Consider the following 12,090-nt stretch of genomic DNA (forward strand, 5'->3'; position numbering starts at 1 on the left):
CATAAATCATGTTACACCTATACTAGTATTGTGCTGACATCAAGGCTGAAGACTTACATTTAACGGTTAAAGAATACATCAGAGTTTTCATAGTCGGAAATTCATTTGTGATTTTCTGCATTTTTGTAAAGTTTAAGTGTATTCCAATAAACAACTTACTACTACAACAACAACAACAACAACTGATTAATCCAAATTTGACCGGTATCATCATTTTAGTATATTCGTTGGGCATGACTAATGACATGAAGGTTGCCAGCAACGCAATATATATCGTAATCTTTCCGTATGTTCTTCCCGTATAATCTTCCTAACTGCACATGTTGTAGGGAAGAGTTACTTGACAAGAATTATGAGAACATAATTGGTGCGCCTATCTCACTCAGAAATACAGCGTAAGCAACGCACATCGCAATGTGTGCTTTATGAAGTAGGAAGCTGATTAGGGTAGAACGCACCTCGGGGTCAGAAATTGGGGCCTTCAAATTTTATCAATTTTCTTCTGGCCTACCACTTGTGGGGGCTCATTTTGAAGCGCTTGGCGAAAGAAAAGCTTTCACCGTCTTAGTTTTTCGAAAATCGAAAATTTTATTTTTTCCCATAGAGTTAACACACGGATGGCGGCCATTTTGAATTTCAAATATCGGGAAATCGCAAGTTATTTGTCTCTCTAGTACCAAAGTTTGCATGGTGACCCCTGATTTTCATTCTTGCTTTGGTAAGAGAATGGTTAAAAGTTTCACTGAGGAAAATTTGAGCAAAAGTTTAAGTCTTTCACTTTCGAGGTGCATATTACCTTGAGACGCATGTAGCGTGCATTCGTTTCCTTTCAGAGTATATTTCTTAAACATTTCCCATAAATTGCTTACCTGTGCATAAAAGCAATCGGATTGCTGACCAAGAAACGAATTTGTACGATGCCATATTCACGAAAGGATGTACAGGTCATTTTGCAAAGAAAAAATAATCTTGCCATTTTCATCTCGAAAAACTGACACAACTTAAAATTTCCACAACGTCTTCTCATACCGAAGAAGACCAGACCCATTGGAAATGCGCAGTCACGTGTCAGCATTGCACAAATGCAAGGATTTCTGGAAACGTTCACAAAAGACTCGGTATGAGAAAGAGTTTTGAAAAGTGTAGTATTTCATAAAGTGGTGTCGCAATGCAATATTTTAGGATAAAACAGTAAGAGAGAACAGAAGAACCAGTGAAAATAAAATGGTGACCAGGCTGTTTCTCTTGGCGTTTGTGACTCTCACCAGTATATCATCTTGCACCTTTGGTCAGTAGCGAACTTGCTTCCTCTCACAGCCTGAATATCGCTCGCAAATGATCATTCTAGAAATGTACCTTTATTTTGAGAAACTAGCAATGCTACAGTAAGTCAGCTACCTGCGGCTTGGGGGCCGAAATATCAATAAGGCAATGTGGGCTATGTAGAACCGAAATCGTACTGCGTGATATATTTAAAACAGTGAAATGGGACCGAGAACAGCAAGATGCCACTCGACAGGAGAATACCAGCCTGCAAAAAGGTCTACTTGAGACTACGTGCAATATCAAAGAAAGTGACAATGTCATTGCTTTTAGGCCGGCAAATGCCTAATATTTTAGTTTTCAGTTATCATGAGATGGAACAATCTGAAAATGAAGTTTTCAGATGTGAAACTATCTCAACGTGACATTAGGCGGAAACATTCACGCGCCTGCGCTGTTCTGAGTCACATGCAGCAGTATCGTGAACGTTACCTGTTCGGAACGCGAAAGCGTTCGACAGTGATCGCGGTGTTCGCCTGTTCCTACGTTCGTCGGCTTTCGCACGCGTTTCTTTGTACAGCGCTTTGAGTTGTTTATCGCCTGTTGATTTCGTTGGATATTCTGGAAAGCCATAGCTAATATAGCCCTAGGCTAGAACGACTAAACAAATGTATAGAACGACCTCCTGAAACGGTTAAAATTGCCTATCAAAGATATTGAATTATTGACCTAAAAGTAGTGTGCCATCATATTCCAAAGATGGCCATTAGAGCTGACTAAAACCTGGTTTGTAGAAATGATCGAAATCATGGAGAAACATTTTTGAAAATGTCCTTCAAACATCAGATGTGCTATTCATGGTGTTCACATCAGAATTAGGAAATTTTATATACTGGATAGGGACATGACAAGAATTCAAAGGTTTGGAATATTATGTCGAAGTAAATTTTAAACCAGTCCTGTTAAAACATTGAAGGTTCAAAAATAAGGGTTGGGGATATCACATTATGAAGGGGAACAGTGCGGTGTATGATACAGTGCTGCCACACATTTAACGCTGAACACGAAGGAGACACTGGAAAAAATGTTTTTTGTCTTAATGACTTTTATTACTTTTACTTTTTTCCCAATATTTTAGTATTTTTTTTGCGCCTAAGTGTTCTTTTTGTCGTCATCAAGGGCATCCAAAACTTGCTTCTTGACGTCACTGTCTCCGATGTTGCGAAGGAGTCCTGATCGTTTGCGTAGGTAACGCAGCAACAGCCCCAGCTCGTAAGGGTCGTTGATGTCCAGGCTTATAGCCACCTTGCCTTCAGCGACAGTTTGGAGATTGTCCAGCACTGAAAAAGAGAACAAACGAAAGAATCAGCGTTTATGTTATTGTTCATGAAAAAGTAATATCTTTACTTGCTTTATGCGTTTTTTAAACTACAACAATAGTTTTCACATCTAATTTAAAATGAGACATTCACTTTCTGCTACAAGGTGTAAAAAATTGTCTGCTTCCGAGTCCTTGAACATGCGCTCAGGAAATAATGTAGGTCGGCCGGGAACTTTTTCACTTTTTTGTTGTTATTTGAGTATGACCATCGGAAAGTGGCAAAATTAGGCAAAATCATGCATGATCTTTGAAAATGAGAAAACATTTTAGAGTCGTAGGGTTGTATATAGAGTATCTGTAGTTACCAGAAACAAAATTCTTCAGCATTTTTACAAAGAACTATGAAAAAATTGAATAGTATTTTAAACAATGAGACTTTTGATAGTTTTAATTGTAACTATGGACAATTTCGCAGATTTTTATTTAATAATGTTTATTCTTTTTAGATCTGTATTTTTTTACCAATGATTGTTCTTTTTAACTGTGTTGTTACTGTCTTTGTTTCTTTGTTGTGCTCTTTGTTAGTTTCTTTTTCTATTCCTGAAACTGTAATTGGGCGAAAGCCCGTTGTTCCCAGCTAGTACATAAATAAATAAATAAATAAATAAATAAATAATAAATAAATAAATAAACAAACAAATAAATAAATAAATAATAAATAAATAAATAAATAAATAAATAAATAAAAACATTTTGTTTATATGGTCTGATCTACTATATCTCGTTGTTTATCTGTATTACTGAGTCTTTACTGTACTAGTTCGTTGTCATGAATCTCGCCATTTTCAATCTTTTGACGAGCTTCTTTTTTATGATGGCAACATTGAACCTGTACATGGTAAGTTTGGGCAAAACCATGGAAGAAATGATGCATTAAACCGAAATATGCTCTTGTGAATCCCTCACCTTCCATTAGTCCCTTTGCTGCTGACGCATCCAAGACGGGGAGATGTAGTGGTTTTTGCTCTCCGGGAGCTTCTGGCTTCCTTGCCTCTTCCTTCGCCTCTTCTTCAGCCTCCTTGAAAGTAGCTACTGTCTCTTTCGCCGGAGCCGGTGCGGGCTCTTCCTTCTCAGCTGGTTTGACTTCGACTGGTTCGTGCGGAGCAGCGGGTTCTTCGGGTTGAGGGGCCACTTTTTCTTCGGTTACCTCAGTTTCTTCCTCGATGACCTCTGGTTCTTTCGGAGCGACGGGCTCGGCGGGTTTCTCTTCGGCAACCTTCGGCGGATGTTCAACAGCAGGCTTTTCAATTTCGATGGGCGCGACTGGCGCTGGGGGCTGAATCACAACGTTATGAGACTCCTCAATGACAGGCTTAGCTTGTACGGGAGGAGGAACCTCTTCGACAACAGCAGGAGCTTCTTCGACTACTGTCTTTGGTTCTTCAACCACTGGCTCCTGAGGCACTGGGGGTGCCAACTCTTCGACGACCTTGGGTTCTTCTGCAACAGGCTGTGGTGGGACGGCAGGCGGTGGTACCTTTTCGACGATGGCCGGTTCTGCGATAACAGGTTGTTCTGGAACATGTGGTGCGACTTCTTCGACAACCTTTGGTGCCACTACGACAGGCTGCTGTGGTGCTGGAGGGACTGCCTCTTCCGCAATTATTGGCTTCTCTTCAACGACTGGCTGCTCTGGAACAATAACCGGTGGCGCCGCCTCTTCGACAATCTTCGGTTGTTCAACGACCGGCTGTTGTGGAACAGGGGGCACAGCTTCTTCCACGATGACAGGCTCTTCTGGCACCGCCTCTTCGACAATCTTCGGCTGTTCAACGATCGGCTGTTGTGGAATAGGGGGCACAGCTTCTTCCACGATGACAGGCTCTTCTACCACAGGCTGTTGCTCTTCCAGAATATGTTGGAGGATGGCGACTTGGTCAGAAGGAAGAGTTTCCTCGACAGGCTTCGTCTCGACAGGCTTTTCGATGCTTGGCAGTAGTGGTCGAATGAGTTCAGACGGGACAATCTTCTTGGCCACTTCTTTAACCGCCTCTTTCGGTGCTTCAGGAGCGACAGGTTCAGCTACGCTTGCTTTGGAAATCACCTTGACTGGAGGTTCGGGTTTCTCCTCGGGCTGAATCGGCTCAACGGGAATTTGCACAGGTTCTGGAACGGGCTCAACTTTCTTTGGGTTCCTCAATTCGGCTGAAATGAGATATGGATACTCAATCACCATGCCATTCAGAGTGTCAATCAAGTCACCCAAACTATTATTTTTTCGTTAGGATCATAGAATCAACTTCCGAAGTTTCAGGTAAAAGGACGGGTAACAGTGTGCACTATTTGATAAAGGAACTTGTTATTTACATTTATCGACAAGGTTAACGTCATTTGCTATTATCATTCTCTTAATAGTATGGGATTATAAAGATATCGTTTCTCATACAAGCACGGCGATTCAAAATATTAAAGAAATGACAAATTTACTTTTTATCATGTGGACCCACAATAACTAACAGTGGAAGAAAGTTTCGTCCAGTTTAAGCGATGTATTCATTGCTTCGCTTCGATAAAGTTTGTGTGCGATGTATGATAGTGAGCGTATACGAGCGTGTGAGTGCTTACGAACTCTACAGCCTGTGGAGGAGTCGCAGTAAAAAAGTGTAACGACATAGCTCGGTTATTGAACCAATCTTTTTGAGATTGGGGATTTGGCCGAGCGGTTTTGTCTGTGGCTTCTCTGCCAGGTGACTGGGTACCGTACGTTATGAGTTCGAACCCCGTTGAAACCACCATATTGCAACTTTAAAAAATTGTCATTGCCTAGTAGTATTTATGTCCCATCTTACCACATAGTTCTCCAAACTGGATGTAAGAGTACTTGTCTTCAGGGAATCCGTTGTTCTGGCATCCCTGCACGGGTTGTATGTTGTCACCGAGCAACTCGATTTTCCGTAGAGCCATCACGTTCAACAGATCGCAAGAGCACTCCATCCTCGAGTTTTGGATTTTGCTGCGGCGAAAATATGAGAATTTAGCGAGTCAGTCTCTTATGAAAGGATTTCATAGGTACGCGCAGATACCGTTGTTTGTCCTTTTCAAGAATGAGAACAATTCGATCATACCAGGGAATTAATAGCAATAGTGTCAAACTTTTACAAAAAAAGATAAAGAATGCTCAGACTATAGAAGCCTTGAGTTATTACAAAGTATGTAAAATATGGCAAATTTTTTCGACTGCCATTAGAAGACGATAAAACAGTTATAAAAGTCTCTTCTTGCACGTCCATTATGAGTCCGAATTTTGATATTGCGATATTTTTGTTCTTCCTGTTGAAATTAAATGAACCGCAACTTTTGATAATTATTTTAGTAGTTTTGTTCAATGTATCGGTGCTTGAAATACCCAGTCTTTGCGTTTTAATGCGCCGTGACATTCATTGTTATTGCTGATTTGCATTTGATTATCAACACAAACAACGCACGGTAAACATGTATAGTCATTGTTGACAAGCTGAGTACCGGTATTTTAATCCGCTTGGAGAAGTATGCCAAGAAACTGAAGCTGACACAAGCGAAAGAAAAAGCAACACTGAAAAAAAAAAAAGAAATTATAATACGTACATCGATTTCAGAGAAGGAGCTTCCCTCACAGCCTCGGCGAAGTTGTTCGGCAGGACTCCAGTGGCGATGTCGTTAACGGTCCTGGACGGAAATTAGACACAAGCGATCGATTATGGGGTTAAAACGGTATTTTACTGGAAATTTTACTCCCCCAGTTCTGACAAAAAATTGCATGTGTAAAATTTCAATTAATTGTTGACAGTTCTTTCTCAAAGAAGTTGATTAAATAGTTTCCTTCAACGTTTATACTAGGTGTCAATAAACAATGCATTGCTACCAGTAAGACATTTGTTTCACATATAAGTCGCATGTATTTTAATCTTGATGTCGTCTTTTTTTTTGTCTTTTTACTGTTTCTTTCGGAGCGTTATCTCTTTAATCATTGTTGTTCCGTTGCGATTGTATTTCTTTTGTCTGTCGGTCTTAAATTTGGACCAAACTGGAAATGTCTTTGCCTTTCTGTGTAATCCACGCACGATATTGTTATTTTTGTCAGTTATTTTGTGTATAATGTTAAAAAATAAAATGAAAACAAATGAAAAATAAAAGTGTGCCCTTATGGAAACAGAGATTAGATTTTGCGACGTATGCAGCTTAAAGAAACCACAATCACTCACAATGTGTTCATGCTCTTCATCGATACGAACAGGTCTGATGGTGCTTCGGAAAAACCTCCGGCGCCTTCGGTGATACTGAAATAAAATGACGAACAAAAATATATAATGATGAATAATGGCAAATAAAAAAATTCCGTGTTTCTAGTAACATGCCCCCGAAAACAAGGGTATATATACAAGCTTAGGACGGAGGGCCTTATTCTTTTTGCTTTTGTCCGATGATACCCATTAAATACGATGAAATATAGATGGATTTAGTGGATTTTTTGACAACGCGAAAAAATGTATAGAGTATAGGTAGATTCACCCAACACACACTAGTTTTATTTATCCTAATTCAAGCGGGGCATCAGTAGCCATTGACAAAGTATCCACGACAGCGTGTGGACCAGGTTACCCCCGCTTCTCCCTTGGTAAATATCGTCAAAAAAGTATAAAACAATATAAAAAGCGATTCCCTTTTTCTGCAATTCACTCAAAAATGACGTTATCTCCACCTCGCATGTTCTCTGACACAAAACGTGGTGCTACACTCACAGCAAGTTCTCGATCGAAGGGCTGAACTGGAACAGTTTCTTCATGCTTGAGGGAGCGAGTCGGTCACTTTCCCTAGAAAATGAATGTAAAGATCGAAGATTCGAGAACTTACACTGCTTAACAGGAATGGGTTCTTGAGAGAATGTTGCTTTAGCAGACCTTACATTTTGCATGTGACATACGTATACTCGTGAAATATTAATGTAAATGATCACTGAAGTCAATATAATGCGTATAATTCATTCAGTTGTCTGTACCGAATGTCGTATGTCCGAGAAAAAAGTACCGGACGTCGATTGATGCGCATATTCTCATGACCTGAGAGTACATGCTGATCTTATACCAATTCGTGCAAAAAATACCATGGTTTGATAAACTCTTCAAAATCGAAAAGAGTAAACGAATAAATAAATCTGCTGCGAGAAATGCCACTTTTCGTTATGTTGACTAATTTCTACTGTGATGAGCAAGAATTATGAATGGTTACTGGCAATCAAACAAAAAATTAGAAAAAATAGAATATAATTTGTTAACCGAAGAAGAAAAGGAAAGATCTGTGGTACGAGACGCTTGTCATATCAGAGTAAACAAAAACTAGCACACACTACTATCCAACACAAGCATTCTGAATTGTAGGCAAGGTTGTCTGACTTACAAGTTTTTGAATGTAGCTGGGATAGTAGAGGTTAGAATGGCCTTCTGACATTTCACTGTATCTCCGCTACAGACGCAACCAGCTGGACAGTTTGTTTCCGGTTTCGGTTTCGGCTTCGGCTTTGGCTTCGGCTTCGGCTTTGCTCTGGGTTTTGATCTTGTCCGGCCTCGACCCCGGCCTCGAGAACGTCCTCTACCGCGAGAACGTCTTGCCTCAACTTCGTCATAAGAAATTAGGGCTAGTATCAACAATGCTAGTATGAACAACACCTTTAAAGTTGGTAACCTCATCTGTAAGAAAAGAAGAGAAATAAAATGGTCATTTCAGTACCACTTTTCCCAACGAAACAGTTCACTGTAAATACCATGTAGTCATTTCTTTTCACCCCTCTATTCCAACGACCAAAAGAAAATTCAAAAGGTGGGGTTGTTCAGAAACCTACGAGTTTCACCGACATTTACCAAGAAAGACTTTTTTCGTAATGTCCGTTGAGTGCTAATCGTTGCAAAATATTTTTAAAATTTAATCAAAGTGTTTGTAAATAACACAATATACAAGCTCACTTAACTGTCGGAATCATGTTATTTTAACTTACCTTGGCTAAGGTGTGACTTTTTCGCCTCTTTATCAGAGCAGAGTGTTTTGGGTCTGATATCTTCGAAGATCAGCGAATGAATGACGGTTTATCACTTTGTTCCACCACGTGAAGTCGTATTAGAACGTGTGGAATGAAGGCACAACGCGCAACGTTCTCTGCGTGGAACCATCATTTGCGCGCCGGCTGTGGACGCTGTTTTTAAGGTGGCTTGCCGGTAAGAAAAAATGAAATGAGGATTTTTCTGAAACTTTGTACAGATGTCAAGCTGGGGTAGATATGTTAAATAGTAAAATAAAAAAATATGGTCCCCATGCAAATTTTGGAGATATGGCTCCCTCTATATTGTCCCGCGAAAACATTTAGCTGAAATTGGTTAAAATGTTGGATTATTCGATTAACTAGTGTTATTGAATAATAAAACTGACATAAAGTAAAAACAATTTGACAGATTTTATACAACACAAGTCCCCGTATTGTAATATATTAGTTTTGTGGTCTACTTTTGAAAATATCAGAAAATATAGCAACGTTTCCATGAATAGTGCTTTTATAAAAAGAGCAAAGTTTGGCCAAATTTTGATATTTTCATTACAAATGTCATGATCTGAAATCTACGTTTTCTTTAAACTCTCATACATTAAGCTCAACAATATATAGATTTCGAATCAAACGAAAAAAATGGGTGTCACCGCACAATTTTTTAAGATATGGGCATTTTTTATACAAAAATGCTACACTGAAGCGCCCTCTAGCGACAGATCCCTGTTTAGTTTGATATAATCGAAACTTTTTCTAATAGGTATTAAATAAAGTTTAGTTCAGTTAAATACTGCAAATAATCCCACATTTGTCACACTTAAAACGGGCCTGTTACACAAAGTTTGCTATCTTGGTGTCAACTGTTTTGACAAACCAGATTTGAAAGTCGCACCTCAAAGTAATTGTATGCTACATCGCGACAAAAAGACCACTTCCGGAAAGAACGCTCGCAGAAAGAACGTTCGTACGCGTGCGCAGATACGAAGCGCAGTACGAAAATTCGCATTACCCGCGACCTACGTTAAACTGCGACGTAATTAAAAATACATCGTATTATTATAATCATCACAACATCAGTTAAAATCCATAGATAGATATCTGGAATTAGTTTTTCTGTCCAGCATGACATATTACGAGCAGTCGTCGGCCTGACCGGCAAAACTTACCCGGGAGAAGTATTAGGGACTGATCATTTTCTTCGGCCGGGGCGGCGGATTAATGGAGGGTGAAGATTCACCCCGTTTTTGAAGTTGGTGGTTGGGGATCATCATGTTTTGGAAACACTAAAGGACTAAATATGTGTGTGTGTGTGTGTGTGGGGGGGGGGGGAGTACGGTGCTTGGGGTGGTTGGGTCATATGATTTTATTGTGAGGTTCCTGCCATGAAAGGGTTTGTTTGCTTTTGGCTAGTGGGTATATTTTTAAGTAAAACAAACTAAAATACACAAAAATAAAAAAAAAGTACGGCCTATGTCACAAATTAGAAGAGAGATATTGTACGCCCAACTTAAAAGGTATTTAAGAATGGTTAATAACATATACATTGTTTTTAACTTTTGTGTTTGTTTGTTTTTGCACCTGGCAATAGACAGTCGACAGCAGTTTTAGCCACCCTGGCCTTTGCTCGTCAGTGCAGCTCTAAAGTTTACCTGGGCACAAGCGATTCCCTCATGGCTTTGGCACTCGCCATCGAGCGGCTGACTCGTGGTTGTTGAGAAAGCATATTCCACGGCACTTGAAACAGTGGAAACATCGGTATTTAAGAAAGAAGAAAGCATGAGAGACAGCCGGTAGTCTGTGACAGAGAAACAGCTTAGTTGGTAAATGGAGATCTCAAAATTTTCGTTTTAATTTGATCCAGCTGCAATAAGGTGTTTATAGGATGGACTTTGAAGCTCAGTTCATGCAGAATTGTCCCCAAGCACAATAATATTTACCCAAAAAACATTGAAATCGCGAAAGACAGTGGATCGCATTTTCTAGAGAAAATCGTATGTAGCATACTCCGCTTTCTGAAGTTAGCACCTGTCTCTCGTTCTTATCTTGGTACATTTTAGTAACTTCTTGAACTTTTCATGTCGAGAAATAAATCTTGTGACTGTCGCTATAGAAGTAGATCGGGCGACAATTCGAGTTTTTGAAATTTAGACAGCTGAAAACTAGAGGAAGGAAAACTTAACGAGCCAAATAACCTTTTCCTAAAAATCTCCAGGGAAAACCAATGATCAGGATATACCTCAATACACTTAAATTAGACCCCTAAACATTGTATCGTGATGGTTATAGGTTAGGAAGTTTTCTGGCTATACCCCAAAATAATTAAAACCAAAGGAATGTGAAAGTACATCTATGGCAAGGACAACAAGCGACCTAGCGGCCGATATAGCTCTGCTGTGTTTATGTAGAGAATAACTATTTTTGACACATGTTGATGAAGAAGGTGGAAATCTTTGATAGCTCAATGCAGTGGCCAGAAAAAAATGGCTAAAATAAGCTGCAAAAATATGCAATTGAAGATTTCATCATACTTTGAATGTATCACATAGGATCATCCCTAAGAACATGTCAACAAAAGCTATCTGATCAGTAATTTTTGAGAATAAATTTTTTGACCAAAAATGGCACCAATTGCCCCCAAAAATGAAAAATTGCAGATTTCATCATAATTTAAAAAGATCAAATTTAGTTCATCTATAGAAACCTGTATACCAAATTTCAAAGCTGTTAGACAAGTACTTTTCGAGAAACGCATTTTTTTGACCAAAACTGGGAAAAATTGCCCCCAAAATTCAAAATTGCAGATTTCATCATTATTTCAATAAATATCATTTCGTTCATCAGAAATTCAATATATATTACTAAGCTCATCTTTACAAACCTGTATACCAAATCTCAAGGCTACCAGACCGTTACTTTTTGAGAAACACATGTTTTGACCAAAAATGGCAAAAATTGCCCCAAAATTACAAAATTGTAGATTTCATCATAATTTCAACAAATATCATGAAGTTCATCTGTAGAATCCTGTACACCAAATTTCAAAGCTATCAGATCAGTAGTTTTGGAAATACACATTTTTTGACCAAAAATTGCCCCAAAAATACAAAATTACAGATTTCATCAGAAATTCAATACATATTACTTAATTCATCGATAGAAACCTGTATACCAAATTTCAAAGCTATCAGACCAGTACTTTTTGAGAAATACATTTTTTGACCAAAAATGGTAAAAATTGCCCCAAAATTACAAAATTGTAGATTTCATCATAATTTCAATAAATATCATTAAGTTAATCTGTAGAAACCTGTATACCAAAGTTCAAAGCTATCAGATGAGTAGTTTTGGAAAAACACATTTTTTGACCAAAAATGGCAAAAATTGCTCCAAAAATACAAAATTACAGATTTCATCAGAAATTCAATACATATTACTT

General features: G+C 38.8%; 1 protein-coding gene across 1 annotated transcript; it reads right to left on the bottom strand.

The window, feature by feature from the left end:
• Window positions 1-2,365: 2,365 nt before the first annotated feature.
• LOC139139672 (protein bangles and beads-like) lies at window positions 2,366-8,691 on the bottom strand. Its single transcript, XM_070708536.1, has 8 exons — window positions 8,613-8,691; window positions 8,018-8,307; window positions 7,363-7,434; window positions 6,826-6,900; window positions 6,209-6,289; window positions 5,434-5,597; window positions 3,551-4,789; window positions 2,366-2,603 (listed from the first exon to the last, which is right to left on the bottom strand). Exons 2-8 carry the CDS (start codon window positions 8,305-8,307, stop codon window positions 2,416-2,418), a joined length of 2,109 nt encoding a protein of 702 aa, XP_070564637.1. The 5' UTR covers window positions 8,613-8,691; the 3' UTR covers window positions 2,366-2,415.
• Window positions 8,692-12,090: the final 3,399 nt, after the last annotated feature.

The sequence above is a fragment of the Ptychodera flava genome, chromosome 9, assembly GCF_041260155.1.
Source record: "Ptychodera flava strain L36383 chromosome 9, AS_Pfla_20210202, whole genome shotgun sequence".
NCBI classification, from domain to species: domain Eukaryota; kingdom Metazoa; phylum Hemichordata; class Enteropneusta; family Ptychoderidae; genus Ptychodera; species Ptychodera flava.